This window comes from Saccostrea echinata, unplaced genomic scaffold (assembly GCF_033153115.1).
Source record: "Saccostrea echinata isolate AGI-Se365-2 ecotype Australia unplaced genomic scaffold, CSIRO_AGI_Sech_v1 ptg000029l, whole genome shotgun sequence".
In the NCBI taxonomy this organism is placed as follows: Eukaryota; Metazoa; Mollusca; class Bivalvia; order Ostreida; family Ostreidae; genus Saccostrea; species Saccostrea echinata.
The window spans coordinates 10,316,156-10,333,406 of NW_026889778.1; the positions used below are offsets into that span (position 1 = coordinate 10,316,156).

Below are 17,251 nucleotides of genomic sequence, written 5' to 3' on the forward strand. Positions count from 1 at the left end.
GCTTGACCTTAACTTCAAAACAAACATCAGTTGCAGACAAAGGTTAATTTATCTTAAAGTGACAAATAAAGATAAGCCTGGAAAATCTTCTGCCCCAGACAAGATAATTAATCCCAAGGGATTAATTGTACTGCTCTCTTATCCTTTTCTTCCAAGTTTACAATCAGAACTCTTTCAGTAATGATAGAATGAGATTATTATTGGACTACCCATTATAATTAATAGATTTCTTGAATTTACATATGACAGCCAAAAAGAATGAATAAATAAAATAAATAAATAAAAACAAAAAAAATTTTAAAAAAAACATATCTTTATGTTTATCTTGTTTTTAGAATTCAATAAAATCATAACTCATTGCATATTTTACCAAAATAAAGTATGAACATTATTTAAATCCACATTTCAGAGAATGTAAGCATCATTCAGAATTGACCTTAACTTCAAAACAGACTTCATTTGCAGACACAGGTTTTAATTAATCTCAATTTGACAGAAACAGATAATGCTTTGGATTTTCTTCAAGAGGAAAGTTAATTAATCCCATGGGACTAGTTGCAGCTTTCATAGTTTACAATAGGAACATTCTCAGCAGTTATCTCTCTCTGCCCTGGCATTCATTCCAATGTAAAGTTAAGGAATCTACCCCACCACCCCAGCTCCAAATTGGATGACATAGAGAACCAAACTTAGCATCAAAATATGTCTTACTGCCTCCTCAACCAACATACCAAATTTGAACTGAATTGGTCAACTACAAAAAACGTTATTAGAAAAAAACAGAAAATTTGTGGATGGAAGAATGACAGACGGACAGACAGACAGAGTGATTACTCTAGGGCACCCGCAAATCCTTGCGGGGCCCTAAAAATATAGACCTGAAAGTGTCTAACAAATAAAATACAGCCTGCCAAGCAGCTTGAAAAGGGATGGGGTGGGGGCGTTCCATCCTGAAAACCCTAAAAATGACCAGAGTTAAAATATGTGGAAAAATTTTCACCTTCAGATTTTAAATTATTTTTTATTTGCTTTGTCTCTTTGAATGATTCAAAGTTTCTTAGTGTCATGTCTATAAAAAAAAAATTGGTTACTCACATATTTTGCCATTTGAGTCACATTGTGCCCAAATTTATCCAGATGTGTAATTTTTTATTTAGGTGAACAGTTTATCCTTTTCACTTTCATTTTTTTTTTTTTTTGCTTAAGAGTTTTATAAATTCCTACCATTCTACAGATTTCAGCTTTCCAATGTTACAATGTTATCATTTTATTACATTATTTTGTAATGTCTTTAATTGCACTGTATAATTACAGAAAATAAGTTTACATGAGTTCATATAAATTCATTTTTTTTAAATAACAGAGTTTTGAAGATGATTGATGACTAATGTGTTTTACAAATTAATGATGATCAAATGTTCAGTACAAGCCTTTAATACACATATTTTTTTTTAAATATGCCAACAGTCAATTATTCTTCAGATGAACAAAACATGGTTCCTGATACCCTGTTTAAGTGTGGTGAAGTTAATTTGAAGAAATTGTCACTGAAATTTTTTCTAATTTTTTTTTTTACACAAGCATCATTTTCAATATGCAATTCTTAAAATGAACACATACATGGTTCTTGATACTCATCTATGTTTTGTGAGGCTAACCTGGGAAACTGCCATTGAAAATTTTTAAACTTTCAATGGGTACAAATACAGATAAATGCAACTTTTTAAAAAAAATATCTTTAAAGTCAACATTTTAAAGATTTGAAGATTAAGACTGCCTCAGATGATAGCCTAAAGCCTCAAATCTTCCAAGATTACATACCATTTATAATGAAATATATACTCAACTATAAATTTGGACTCAAAATAAGTCTACACAAAATGTGGCATAAAAAATACTTTTACTAAATAGTATTATAAAAAATCTTTATGATTACAAAATGGCTATATTTTTAATTTTTTGGTCAAAACTTTCCAACAATAATTGTGTCAATGACATATTTTATCGAAGTTATGGGAAATGCACAATTGTTTAATGGTTGGCCAATATTTATAATTGAGTATATACATGTACATGCTTAATAAGTCGAGATTTCCTACTTTTCTGTAACTAAAATTACATTTGATTTATGAAAGACAAAAAGCAAGCACTTTGCACAAAGATATATACAAATGTAAAAACATCATGAATTTGACAAACACTGACATTTGGAAAGCAATATAAAGTAACCCCGAACTCAAAATTATTAATCGCTTTAAAAAATTACAAAAGAGTTTTGGTAATGTTTACAAGTTGCTTGCTTCCATTTCACCACAAACAAATACACTGTATTTGTGTTAACAGAATTTGTAATGGTTTATATAAAACTACTTTCCAAAGTATAGATACTTTGGAAAATTTGCATAACCTAAACAATTTGCATTGAACATAAATGCAAATTCATGCACTAACTCACTTGAAAATTATAAATGATCTAAATATCCACTCACTTTTACTCTTATCTCTATGCATTTAAATAAAATATATCACATGCAATGAAAACTTGGCACAAAATGTGGAATTCAGTAATAATGGAAATATTGCTGAAATAATCACAGACCGGGAACAGGAAGTGACATCACATGACTGGTACCCATTCCTCATTCTCAGGAACTGGAAGTGACATCACATGACTGGTACCCATCCTTCATTCTCCTCTGTTTGGTGCAGACCTGGAATAACGGATGCTCTAGTCAGTCCGAAGAATTTCTGGGGAGTCAGTTCTTTACGTGTTGCTGTAAATTTCCAACCAATGTGAAAAGCACACCTCCTACATTGGGCTATTGTCCAAGCATAGCTGAAAAGTAAGATTCCATTATGTCTGTATCACATTGAATGTCAAAATTTCAAAGAACACTTAAATTTATCCATCAAATTAAAAACAAAAGATATAATAGACTTTGATAAAGCTAGTATTGTTAGACTCTTTTCATGACCTTTAACTTTACAAGTCGTAAAAATAACACACTGACAGTACAGGATCCATACCCTGGAAACCAGCTATGTTCTTTAGTAGCTCGTCCAATGAGATTCAAATTCTGAGCCTTGTAGACAGTCATGGTCTCATGGACGTACCCCTGGGGGTTCACGTAAGCCCCTAAGGGCCCCTCCACAGAGAGACAGAAGACATCGTTTTTGTTGGCAATGTTTGTATTACACTCTTTACAACACAGGGTTGAACACTGAAACAACAAGATGTTCATAGGTTATGAAAGACAATACATCTCACAAGTGGTAAAAAGGACAGAGGGAGAAAGTAAAATAATTTGTTTTCAAGTTGTAGTCAGAAAATTAGAACACTGTGTTTATCATTCCTTAAGTTCACAAACATTTAAAAAATCAGAATTTCTTTCTTTATCAAGGAGGATGAAAAAACGGACACAAGATCCAGCATATGTTGATTAAAATCTTCAACAGTCTTACAGACAAGTAGTGTCTAGTCTCTACCCAAAACCTTTTGTAAAGCATCACATGTAAACATTTCACCTACACATTTCATCATGTATTTGTTATTTGTTATTTAGTATGTCTAATAAGCTGTCAATATACAAGCATCAGTAATGGTACCTGCTGAAACTTGTTTCCAAAGTGATACACCTACATTTTGTTCAGTATCAAACACCTGGCTATAGATTCTAATCAAGCACCTGTCTGTAGAGTGATTCTTATCTTTTGTAAATATCAAAAATCATCATCTGTATATTCCTATCTTTTGTACAATACGAAATTTCCTACCTTTTGTACAATATCGAGTGTCTGTTTCTACATTCTTACCTTTTGTATAATACTAAGTGAACACCTTACCTTTTGTACAATGCTAAGTGAACACCTTACCTTTTGTACAATAGTAAGTGAACACCTTACCTTTTGTACAATACTAAGTGAACACCTCAGTCTCTGTATTGCACTGTCTATCCCCAGAAGATTGAGGCGGAGATTGTCGTCTAGTGGTAAGTTCTGTATTAACCAGTACGACAACTCCACAGGGTGACTAGGCAACTTCTCAGGTGTGTAAGATGTGTTCCACTTAAACAACTCTCTCTTCACATTTCTTACCACTAATTCCTGTTTAAATAGAACAAAAACTTGAGTTGAATCAGTCTCCATCTTCTGGGAATTTAATGAATAAACATTCTAAAGGTTAAAAATTGATTTATATCCCTCTTCAACCTATTGTGTTTTGGAATTAAGAGGACAAATACAAATAATTTTTTAAATTACATACAGGATCATACATCTTGTACACCCATGGAGGCCACCACGTCAAGTATGCTGCAGAAAAGCGGTTTACCTTCAAAATACATATTTCCATGATTCTATATAAATTCTCTTGATTGAAAAACAAAAACAAACAAAAAAAACAGAAATTCAAAACTCACATCGATTAAACCTGCAATGGAAGAATATCACGTAAAATTTTGTTTTACATTTAAATTAGCTTTCTTCATAATACTATGATGATATTACCTGTGGAGTATTAAACATGGTTACACTGGACAGTATGTTTCCCTGTCTGTCTACAGCAGTCTTTGTAGATGTGCCCTGGTCTAAAGGTTCACAGCAAAATTTACAATGGGAGGTGGGCCGAGCATCACTCAAAACGTCCCCTAGAACTTTCTCCTCTAGGATCTTAACTGTGCACATCAAGATCCTATAATGGATGAAATAGAATATATGACCCTGGAATATACTCTCATCTAAGGTTGTCAGCTACTTTAAGAAACAAGCCTGCTTTTTGCATTAACTGCAAACAAAGAAGTAAAATCACATTACCTATTTCATTCCTATCTTTCAAATATCAGATGGGGGGGGGGGGGGTGTTGAAATAATGTAGCCATCACTCCAAAAATAAATTTTATATGTTGAGACAAAAGAAAGATAACTCTGCTATACCCTGTAGCTGTTCTTCTTGACTCCATGACCTTGAACCTCTGACGACCTTTGGCCTTTACTCTGATGGAAGCTAGTCCTGTTCTATCATCAGTCTCATCCTTGACAGAAAATATTTCTGCTGTTGTTCCAATGTTTGCAATAATATGACCACCATCATCTTCAGAGAATCTAAAAATTTAAAAATAAGAATGCCTTTGTCAACTTTTGTTCACCAACTGCTTAAAACAGGAAGGACTGGTTCAAATTGTGGGGATGTGCTACTTTACAATCTTACAAAGTCTTAGAAAATAATCTTAATTTTGAACAGGTTTGTAAGTTTAATATTTCAATTTTTTTTATTAAATTAATCTCTAAAAATTAAGAAAAATTCACAAATGTCAGAAAATCAACCTGCTGAAATACATTTAATCAACTGGTACAATTTAATTCATTGCTATTATTTGCCTTTAAATTAAATATAAAGTTTTGAAGCTGTAAATGACTCTTAAGTTTTGAACCTGTAAGCTACGATGCCGAATGTGTTATCCTTGTCCATCACTCCCTTCAGCATGGCGACTGTGTGCTGGTGAAATAAATGTAGAGGAATGGTTTGATCGGGGACCAGGACCATTCCTGGTAGCTGTATGACAGGGATAGAAATGGTAGAGCCCTCCTCATAATAGGTACGACCTCGGACATCCTCCAAATCATCCCCTAAATACTGTCAACATACAAGGTCAAAATAAAACGCGAGTCTAGAAAAAGATACCATTTATGATTTCTTTGAAATGATTCTTTACAGTTGAAAACTGATTAAATTTGTCCAGTGATACACTCACCGAGTGTAACAGGAGTGAATAATCAAATGGTAATAGACTAATTACTGTTATTAACTGACTTTTTGAGTGAGAAAACGTAATGGATTCCCGTCTTAATTATCAACCGAGTGCAAAATGCGGAGTAATTAGTTATATGCAATAGAAATGACTTACCGAGTGTGAGACGGGTAGAGATTGATCAAATGTAATAGATTCCTGTCTTATCAACTGACTGCTATCGTCTTCCCCTTCAGAAGTTTCGCTTTCCTCGCTACCACTTGAAGAATCTGTTTAAATAGGAGCACAGAATACAGAGTAAATTATCAGGTTTTCTATACATCTAGCATCAGCCTATACAGAAGTGTCACTAATTTCCAAATAAAACTTTTTTGGACTCTTCAATTTGGAGAGTGTGGGTGGGGGGAATCTTCATATTAGCTATTCAGGGAAAATCTTCAAATTAATGGGAAAATTTATGTGAATTTACTAAAAGAAACTGGCTATATTTCAACGGTAATGGGTGGGTTTGCCCCGATTACGTTTGCAATGACTGGTTTTGCCTCGAGTGATCTCGCCCCGATTATACCCATTACTGTAATAAGTAATTAAGGGTGTCCTATTTTTGCATGTGTGGATTTTGGTAGTTTGTTAGGACAAATGGCTAGTGTCCTATACTTGGTTTTTGCATGTGTGTTAAGGGAAAGGTTTTTGATGTACCCAAAGCAATCTACACAGTGACTACACCTTATTTGACTGATATTACATTTGTAATAGAGCAAGTCTTTGTTCAAAAATTGAGAAAAAGATCGAGATTGTTGAATTAAATTTGGGCAAGTCTAATCTGTTAAAATTAAGGTTTTAAAATTTCATTTCATGAACAAGGCATAACTAAATCTAAGGGTGTGGGTTAAGGAATTTTTGTTGTTTGTTTTTGAGATTTTAGCCTGACGCCACATGCGTCAGGCAGTATAAGGATTAATTTTTCCAAGATCCGAAACTAAGCAATCAGTCTTAATGAACTAGATTTTCTGGAAGCTGATTTACACTGGAATTTGTTACCTGCATTTAAACAAATACAGTTTGCAGAAGAAAGAATCATATTACTGATGCAAAATAATGATGTGTTTAATTCCTTCGGTTTTTTGCATGCACGTTTATTCTTTGCGATTCTTTGTACGGGCATGTCCGTGTAACATTTTTTCTGCATTTCTAAACTACTGGATCAGTCCATTTGCCTTCTACGAAAGGGGTGACACAATCATTTCGCGCCAAATGTCACATGTAAATTATCTTCGCACCTTTTTCTTGGATTGTTCTATTGAATGGATGTGATTGATTGATTGATTGACTATTGTTGTTTTACGCCGAGCCAGCAATATTTCAGCCATATTTCGGCGGTATGAATTTAAATACTGTATAAACGGTTTTGAAAGTTTTTGGGTTTCTCTGGCGGCCCACAATGAGCCTACTCTTTTTCGAAAACCAGAGAAATGATGAATGGATGTGATAATTTCTATGGACATAAATAAAGTTTATTCTTTTAACCTGATTCTTAAGCTTCAGATTTTTTATTAAATTTTTAAAGTAAATTTTACCTCATTTTTAAAAGAACACATTGTATATGGACAGGCAACACTAAAGCAATGGATTTGCTGATTATTCTTGCTATTTATCCAACATGTCCAATAAGTGAACTAGTCCAATCATAAAAAAACTCCCTCGACCTAGTAAATGGGACATCCCTTCTTGATTCAGTCTGTTTTCCACCTTTTCTTTCAATATCACATTTATTAATAATGTACGTTACAAGGTTAGGTTTTTAAAAAAAGCTTTGAAAGTCAGCCAGTAGCATATTATTTCATGCTTTGTGATGAACAAGGATAGTGACAAGAGTGTAGGTCAGTACCCATAGAGGAATGGGCTTTACTCCCGTAAGGTTCTAAGCAAAGAATCGCCAAATGAAGAAGACATCATAATCTGTACTAGCTTTCATTTCATATAAAAGCACGCTATTATAATTATGAGAAAGATCCTGAAATCGATTGAAAAGAAAAACTTAACAAAAAACTGAACATAAAGATGCATTTTAATCTCATTTATAATACATGTGGTAGGACCATAACTTTCGTCCGGGGGGGGGGGGGGGGGGGGGGGGGGGGGGGGGGGGGTTATTAGTACATGTATCTTGTTTTGCTCTAGATATAAAGTGTACAGTCCATTTACTCTGAGTTCTAGTGCAGCATTGAAGCATTTTTGTCTCAAACACTTCAAGACAAGGCAGTTAAAACTGTTCATAATTTACTTCGTCGTCGAGAATGACGGAACGGAAAACAGACCAGTCTATAAAAAGAGGCGTCTCATCAATCTATTGCTGATTAGAGAGTGTGCATGAAGAAGCACGTCCTCTAGTAAGAGAGTATATGAAATATGAATTTCTTTAAAACGAATCATCTATTTTTATCAAAATTATAATCTACGCTAGCGCACTTAGAGTTTCATCTCAACGTAACTTGTCAGCCCGTGGGCTAACTAATAAATGATTAAATAGTGGCATGTCTTAGATATTCGTTAATCTGTAGTATTTGGTTATGAGATTTGAGAAAGTCAATTGTACATCTTGTGTAATGAAGTATCGCAACTATGTCGCTCCTTGATGACGGAAACGTTTAGCACCTCTCTTGCTTATACATTCCATAGATATTGATTGATTAGTCAGGCAAGCTTTTTGAAAAGCTATTACTTGTCAGTTTTACCTTTGCATACTTGTAAGCCAGAGATGTATATGTCATGAGGCCACACCAATTTGTAAAATAGTTCTTCGGATTTTCAAAAATAGAAAGTGAGGCAAGAGGGCGAAATATTTTTACAAATATTATTTTTCATTTTGGGGTTAAAAATTCTGAGGCGAGCGAATACAACAAATATATTTTTTTTTAATGAACAAAGCATGATTTCAAAGAGCGAGGGCTTAAAAAATAAAGACTTAAAATCATTTGTATACCACATGAACTTAAGATTTTTAACTTTTTTTGATATTGTTTCAATAAATAAAAATTTCAGGTTTCAAAGACTTCATTTTCATAACAAGTAATGTTTTGCTACAATAAATAAGGTCTTTTTAAAGAATTTCCTCTCCAATTTGATGCTCATTCTAACAAATCATTAAATAAATTCTGTGGTCTTGTTTGCCTGTAATTTTTCCAGAGAGAGAATAATTTTTGGAAGCATTCATAAAATGTGAAAACGCGTCTACTTTCTGTTTGTTATGTTTTGAATGAGGTATGTGTTACATTGCAATTTAATAGTTTCATTTCTGCAAACGTTCTGTTCATGCAGTTCTGTGCAAATTTCTAGGGACATGTCCAGTCTTGAAATCTCAATTACATCTATCTTAGGGGGGTTTTTTTTATTTTGAGAGAGCAAACATCATCAATATTCACCAAACCTTTGTGGACTTTTCGATGTTCTCTTTATCTGTTTATAGAAACATCGAACAGCGCTTCAAAAGTTTCCTTGGCTTCTAGTTCGATTGCAGTATAAGGAAAAAATTTACATCCACTGTTTGTAACTATTGATGTAAGAAGACAGGCATTGTGAAAAACTTCATACATTGTTACAAAGTATGAGTTATGAAGTACAAACTTTCTCAATCCAGCGCTTTTGGTGTAAAAAGTTGAAAATCAAAAGCCTGAAAGGCTTCAATGACGTCGAACAAGAAAAATAATTTCAAAAGAATCTGAAGATAGCAATAGGTCGAGTGAGTGACTCAGGTGACATAATAATAATAATAAAAAAATAGTTTTAAACAAAATGTCACAATTACAGTCTGGGGTCTTATGTCATGATCCGAATGGAGCAGGGTTCGAATTGACCAGACACCGTCGAACATGTTCATGCAATATCAAACTAATATCTTTTCAGTCAATTGAAGAACTATGAAGGACTTCATGAATTTATATATTATTCTTTCTAATTGCCAATGTCAAAGCGTTGTTTTAGTGATTGCATCTAAACTACAACCATGACTCTGCTCTGTTACAAGTACGATCGAGTTACGATAGGGCGTGGTATATTGGAGGAAATGGAGAAATACAGTAATACTGGTCAACATCATCGGTTTTTAGGATAAAGTTGGTCAGAAGATTGTAAAAGTAAAGCTAAGATTCAATCTTTACAGTCTTACAGTATTCGTGTTTATGTAATTTTGTAATTATTTTACCGCCTGTTGGGTTGTTTGTGTTCCACGGTTATCGTTCCAAAATGTTATTCATGTCATTCGACGCACCTTTCTGTAGAAATTCATCCGCAACAACCATCATGTTTTTATTGTGTGAAAATAAAACATAATATCATTGTTTTGTAAAAAGAATTAATTGTAGATACAAATGATGCAATTTTATTTTCAAGCTATAATTATTCATTGTGAGCTTTTAAAAGAAATTGGTTTATAGCTATTGCTATTTTCTATTGCGGATGCATCCACTGACACATTCGGTCGCGTACATCCTTGGCGGTTTCACTTGGCCGATCGCTAGATGACGTTCGAGCTCCAGGAGCTCGACGTCATAAAAATGTACTCAGATATTTTTTGATGTGCAGGTGGACATATTTTTTTGATAATATTATAATCTGGATTTGATACAAATAGAAGCAGTGAATTCAACGAACTACATTGCAAATTGATGTGGCCTAAATGGCACTTGAATATTTAATTGTCAAGATGTATGCACATCTTTCTCATGTTTCTGTTAAACATCAATCCAATGAAAGGTGTTTATTTGAGTCAGGGACATATGTATATCCATTCAAAGTACAGGGCCATCAATCTCTTTGGATTGGGTCCGATAAATGGACCCTTCCCAATTATGACCCCCCCCCCCAAAAAAAATTCCCAATTTACTTATCTAGAAAATTCCTGATATGACAAACTGTTAAATTATCGTGCCCTCAAGTCTCTTTGTATGTTAGCAGCCAGGTGATCAATTGAAAAATTAAACCTAATTGAACTTACTCTGTTGATTATGTTTTGATAGATTTTAAAACCATTGCATAAAAGTAAAATTTCCCAGTCTGACCCAAAACGTCGAAAATTTTCCCAATTTAATAGGACCCGGACCCTGTACCAAAAAGGACAGTGATAGCCCTGCAGGTTTTCTGAGAAAAAGTAACTTGAATCTGGGACATATTGAAATGTAGAATACACACCCCTGCTTGAGTTGCTGAGTTTTATTTAAACTTTATCTCTCTGAAAGAAATAGAACTGGAATACAAATCAACAAATTACTTACTTTAAAGGGACATAACTCATAAAACACTGAAACTGAACCCTCAATCTGGAAATAACATTTGATTCATAGTTGCAATGTTCTCTGAAATATTATGAATCAATCCTTTCTTAATGTCGAAAGTCAATTGTATACCCTCTTTAAATGGTTACAAGTATTGGAACCATTTTCCTGAGAATGCCCAACCTCCCGTGGAGTAATGGCGATGAGCGCCAAAAACTTCAATGCGCTCTGCAGTCTGATGCTGAGCCTCTTTCAAGTCGAGAAAATTCAGATTACAAACTGTCATGCATTTTATACTCAGTCAACTTGCGTCAAATGCAATATTGCATTTGATCATTTCCAAACTATACACACCATCATCTTCTCCATCTGGCTCAACCACACCAATGCCTAAAAGAGGCAGCAAGTCATCATCCATTTCGCGGTTCTTCGCATCTGAAATATTTTCGGAGTCAAAATTCTCCAGAAGAATCTAGAGGGATTACGAAAACCAAAATAAGTTCCATGTGACACGAATTAACCAATCAAAAACCATGTCGTGTCTTTCGCTGGAATTTGTACTTCCGGTTCACAAAATACGAGTCATCTGTCATAATTCTGCAACAGTTGCACGACATTAGAGCGAAAACGAGAACAGAACTGTAAGTAAATGAAAGAAATGATCTCTATATTTCCTTAGGCAAATCAACTGAATATAATGAAAAGGTGTCCATGGAAGGGTGCTGTTAAGGTAAAATATTTAGGGTATGTGTAATCGTGTGCCTGAACATGGTCCAATATTCATGGTCATCTTAAGATACTAGGATTGCCAACTACATACAGTACAGTATTTTTCTTTTATTGTAATGCATATTGTTGAGGATATGCTACCCCGATTTAAAATGTTGATTTGACTTTTATTTTACAAGATTTTCACAGAATTAAGATGTTATATGATGCAATATGGGGTATTTCAACAGCTGTTCTCCTTAGCTCTTGATTTTAAAAAAATCTGAACTGTCGGTATAAGTAAGAATCAAAGATAAGCCAGCTGTATTCAACTTTCCTGCTCGTAAACATATTGTGCTTATGGACAGTGAATCATGCATTGTATTTATAATGTGGCGCTGTCAGGCAGGTTCAATCACCAAAGGCCAGATAGATCGACTAGTGATTCAGGGGGCTCGAACTTGAATCCTAGTCTGGTCTGTCACATTTTTCTCCCTTGTAGGTAATATTGCATATTCTACCCCCTTCCCCATCCTCAAATATAGATGTTATTTCAAAGGGATTCCTGAGGCAAAACTTCTCCAGCCTTTATGTATTTTCATCCAGAAAGACGTATTTAATTTATACGGTATCTTGTACATTATAAAATAAATGTAAAACTTGTAACGTAACTTTCTGTTACACATCCTATTGCCACTATTACTAGTAGATCTAGAGTTGAATTCCATTGGAGGTAATAATTCGAAAATTAGAAGGCTGTGCATGTGGTACAAGTATGAAATACTACTATTATATCATGTGTTGAGGAGGTCAGATCATAGAAACAAGAAGACAGACAGTGAAATCTTTCAATTTAAAGTTAAAGGCCAGAAAAAAATAATAGTCTTGTTTCCTGCTACCAGCCTGAAAAAAAATAGGGTAGGTAGGTAGGAAAATTATTTTATTTTATATTTTTATTTTATTTTTTTTTTCGACAGCATGTTTTGGATATGAACTAATACAAGATCAAATAAAACATGTCACAGGTCAATATTGTCTTTTAAAATTAAATTTCATATCTTTTTATGCACAACTCAAGTGGTATTTTATGAAAGTCCATATTTTAAACAAGAATTTCATGAAATGCTTGTTTTGTGTTAACAGGGAAACCGATCACGGTGACAGAACGATGAAATTCCGGAAATTCCCAATTTTTTTCCTTCCAAACTTAAAAAAAAAAAACTTTATGGTCGGGTGGAAAAAAAAAGGGTATGTCGGGTAGCAGGAAACAAGACTATTATTTTTTTTGGCCAAATCTCAATACAAGTCACACACAAGTCACGGGGGGAGGGGATAGGAAGTGTATCCAAAATGAGCTAAACAAGTTTATAAATATAGAATGATGTTATTTTGGAGGTTAGTCAGTATTTTCAATCATTCAACATTGCTAACAAAAAGAATATATTATTTTCAGAGTAGTAATTACTACTGTGTTGCTATGAACTGTGAAAACCTTATTTTATTGACCGCCCTGTGTGGCATTTGGACAGTGAGCATCTCATTGGCAAAGAAGGACTATTATGAAATCTTGGGGGTGAAGAAGAATGCCACAGACAAGCAGATCAAGAGGGCCTTCCGAAAACTGGCCGTTAAATATCACCCGGATAAAAATAAAGACAAAGATGCCCAGGAAAAATTTGTAGAAATAGCCAAAGGTCAGTCTCAAATAGTGCCTGGATAATTTGTATATTAACTGCACTAAGATAAGGATTTTCTTTTTCATTATCAGTAAAAAAAATGTTTAAAATGATCTCTTTATTTCATCATTAAAGGAAGTGTTTTGTTCATTAGAAATATTAATTGATGTTAGTTTCCTTGATTGTGCTTTGTTTACAAAATAAAACAGAGAGGAGAGTCACATTAAATTTTTCTATTTAATGACCAAAAAAAAAATCCTTCATTGAGGAAGTAAAGAAATCATTTTAATTAACACTTAAAATTACATGAATTTCTTGCAACATTCAACTGTAAGGTACTTCCTGTAAGAGTCCACGGTTTCAAGACTGCTGATTTCCAATAATGAGATATGTATTGATATCGATATTAACAACATTACAATGGTTTTACAGCCTATGAAACCTTGAGTGATCCCGACAAGAGGAAGAAATATGATCAGTTTGGCGATGAAGCCGAGAACCTTCATGGAGGAGGAGGTGGTGGTCAACCGTTCACGTTCAACATGAATGACTTTTTCCGTGGGTTCGATGAAGCGTTCAATGCTCACCAGGAAGGGCACCATCGGCACCAGGAGGGATTCAAATTTCACTTTGGTGGAAATGGTGGACAGCAAAATACCAGATTTTTTAATTTTGACGATTTATTTGAGGACGATGATGATGATGATGGTGATTTCTTTTCCTTTGGCGGGAGTCCATTTGGTCATCACGATATGAGATTTGCCTTTGATGACGAGGAGGACATATTTGGACATCAAGGTCACAATCATTATTCCCGCTCCCACAACCACAATCACCACGCCCACCACACACACCACAGAAACCTACATCATAACTTACACCACATGCACAACAATATGCATGGTAACTTTGGTAACATGAGAATGCATTCTTCTGGTTTTCATAGTTCAGGTAACTGTCTCTGCTTGCTTCTCTAATCTTTCTCTAGGAAAACACTTTTTATTGTAAATCTGTAAAGTTTAGAGGTATATTGGATTTTTTATGCTAGTTTTCAATTTTTTTTAAATGCTTCTCTTGTTTATTAGACATCTTGAAGGTACTTTTTTTTTATTTTCTTCCGTTTTAAATAACAGAAGGATATCTGCAATTATCTACTCTATTATTTTTCTTTTGCTTTAAAACTGCAACTTATGCTTAAAGCACAGTCAACTATTTTCTTTTGACCCAAAACACTTTATGCACAACTTTAAGCTACCTGACACCCTAAATTCCCATAGAAGTATCTAGGGTTTTTTAGTGGAAGTTGTTATTATGACTCATTAAGATTAATTTTATTTTTCAGGAGGTCGGACATGTCGCACGGTGACTCAAAGAGTAGGAAACATGGTAACAACCCACACTGAGTGTTCATAATGTGTACGTAAACTGTTAACCTTTACTGTGATATTATTTGCGACCTCGTGGTGCTTGGATCATCCATTTTTAGCTCACCTTGACAAAGTCAAGAGGAGCCTATTTCAGCTGGTGATTGTAATTCATAATTTTCCATAATTATAAACAGACCTCACACAGTTTCACATAGGCGGATCCTGTGTGGTGGCTGTTTTTTGATCCTCAGACACAAGGAATGATGATGTATATATAAGATTGCATGTCAGCAATATCAAGAAGTGCTGTTTGAGAGGTGATCGTTGATGACAGAATTTTGATGTTGAAATTTAGCACACAAATGACAAGTTTTGTTTGTAAGTTTTTTCTTTCTTTTTTTTTCTTTTGTTTGTTTTGTTTTGTTTTTATTTATTTTCTTCATTTAGTTTCTTTGTACTGTAAAGTCATAGATATGATAAGAGATTTGCATCTGCATTGTAATTTTTTTTGTTTAAATTTGCTAGAGAATTTGAGTCTGTCTCTTAGTATTTAGACAATCTGATTAAAATCATATCCTTTGATCCGCTCACATAGATTGCTACAAAAGGATCTGAAGAAACACCATTCAGGGTCATCTCCTGGTGACCTTTCAATTATCCAATCAAACATTTGCTTAGAAGTGTCTCAGAATTCAGTTACAGAAGTGAAAGACCCGATGATACACGAACGGAAAATCATGACCTGGTTTCCATAGCCTGTCAAAAGAATGACCACAGTCTTTTCTGTACAGAAATATATTAAGTATTTGCTTTTGCCTTGTTTTTTACCTCTTTGTTTTGTACAAAACGATAAGATCTTCTCCACAGCTACTTTCACTTCTACATTCATTTTCCCGCATGTCGCTTAAATACGATCTCTCTGATTGGTCAAAACTTTAATGAATATTTTTATTAGAAAGGTCACCTGGAGATGACTCTAAATGGGGTTTCTTCAGATCCTTGTATAGAGATCTATGTGAGCGGATCAAAGGATCTGATTTTAATCAGATTGAGTATTTAGAGTACCATGGATAGCATTAGCAATATTTAATTTTTCATGGATAAATATTCCTTGATTAAATATGAACGTTCTGTCTTACTGAAATCAGAATGTGATTGGAGACTGTGTTCATTGTAATGTTATTTAGATATGATAGCTAGCATGTGAAATCACTAGACTTGACGTTTATGTTTTGTATGCAAGACTTACTGTATTTTTGTTTTTGAATGAATCGCACAGTTTTCCATTGCCTACAGCAATTTTACTCAAATGCAAATACATGTATTATCCATTTAATTCTTCACAGCATAAATTAAAAGCTTCTTCAACCTAGGTACTTAGTGTACCTGTATAAGATTTTATGTAAAATGCTCCATTACTGACGCTGTCCAAAAAGGTAGCTTAGCCGACTGTAGAAAACTGTAGAAAGATTTCTTAGACATGGCAAGTATTTTAATGCCAGAATGTTTTCTTCATTCATATTTTTGTATTTGAAGATTTGCTTTAATTCTAAGCCAAACAATAGGGGTTTACAAAATGATGATGCTATGGAAAATGCTCACCTGTTTCTTTTTTTTCCTCCATCAACCTTATGTTGACCTGTACAAAGTATCTCTGTCTTCATAAATATGAAGTATGCCTTTTCTTTTGGACTGATAAACTTTATTCATAACATTTATACTAGTCATATCACTCATATATCTTTCATACCAGCAAACAATTAATATTTAGTTTTTATTTTTCTGGTTCCTTATTTCTGTGGTAAAAAAAGTCAGTTAGAGGAGCTATTGTAAGTGTTAAGCCTTGATATGATAAATCAACAAGATTTAAAAACAGAAATTACAAATGCGTGACTTTTTTTTTCTTTCCTTTTTTTTTTTTGGTCAGATGTTTCATTTAAATTTTAATTGGTAATTTTCAATTATAACTTGTCACTCAGTTAAACAGTATCATATGTTATATTTACCAGTAAAACTTAAAACCTCTTTCTTAATTATGTTGGAAATAAAAATCCACTGTGGCTTCAAAACAGAGGTGAAATTATGTATTATTAAGTACAGGTTTAAGTAAGTTGTTATTGAATATTGTTATCATTTATATTTTGTTAACTGAATTACCCATTGTCTTTCAATTATGGGAAATAAACTTTGTGCTCATTAAGATTGTCTTGTTACTTTAATGTTTGAGTTGAATGTAATTACAAGATTTATTGTCAGGATTGATGAAATGTTCATGTGTGTGTGTGTGATACACTATAATTAGCCCATTAGTTTTTTAAAAATGTTTTTTTTTTTTTTAATCGGAATTTGGGAGTTGATTTAGTTAAAGAAATCTAAATGTTTAGCTCACCTGAGCCAAATGTTTGTGTGAGCTTTCATATCAAAATCTGGCATCTGTATGTTAACTTTTCAGATGGTAAGACTCTCTCTCTCTCTCTCTCTCT

At 33.7% G+C, this 17,251-nt stretch overlaps 2 protein-coding genes across 3 annotated transcripts; one reads left to right on the forward strand and one right to left on the reverse strand.

The window, feature by feature from the left end:
- Nucleotides 1–1,001: 1,001 nt before the first annotated feature.
- LOC133195588 (protein cereblon-like) lies at nucleotides 1,002–11,479 on the reverse strand. Its single transcript, XM_061331470.1, has 9 exons — nucleotides 11,372–11,479; nucleotides 5,904–6,016; nucleotides 5,430–5,632; nucleotides 4,933–5,100; nucleotides 4,507–4,690; nucleotides 4,265–4,330; nucleotides 3,904–4,104; nucleotides 3,028–3,221; nucleotides 1,002–2,836 (listed from the first exon to the last, which is right to left on the reverse strand). Exons 1-9 carry the CDS (start codon nucleotides 11,433–11,435, stop codon nucleotides 2,665–2,667), a joined length of 1,365 nt encoding a protein of 454 aa, XP_061187454.1. The 5' UTR covers nucleotides 11,436–11,479; the 3' UTR covers nucleotides 1,002–2,664.
- Nucleotides 11,480–11,603: 124 nt separating this feature from the next.
- On the forward strand, nucleotides 11,604–16,968 carry LOC133195590 (dnaJ homolog subfamily B member 9-like). 2 transcript variants are annotated; one of them, XM_061331471.1, is made up of 4 exons: nucleotides 11,604–11,658; nucleotides 13,179–13,419; nucleotides 13,834–14,352; nucleotides 14,744–16,968. In XM_061331471.1, exons 2-4 carry the CDS (start codon nucleotides 13,203–13,205, stop codon nucleotides 14,812–14,814), a joined length of 807 nt encoding a protein of 268 aa, XP_061187455.1. In that variant the 5' UTR covers nucleotides 11,604–11,658; nucleotides 13,179–13,202; the 3' UTR covers nucleotides 14,815–16,968. The 2 variants fall into 2 exon arrangements, with proteins under 2 accessions (XP_061187455.1, XP_061187456.1); XM_061331472.1 differs by having other exon boundaries at nucleotides 11,605–11,658; nucleotides 13,834–14,199.
- The last annotated feature ends 283 nt before the right edge of the window (nucleotides 16,969–17,251 follow it).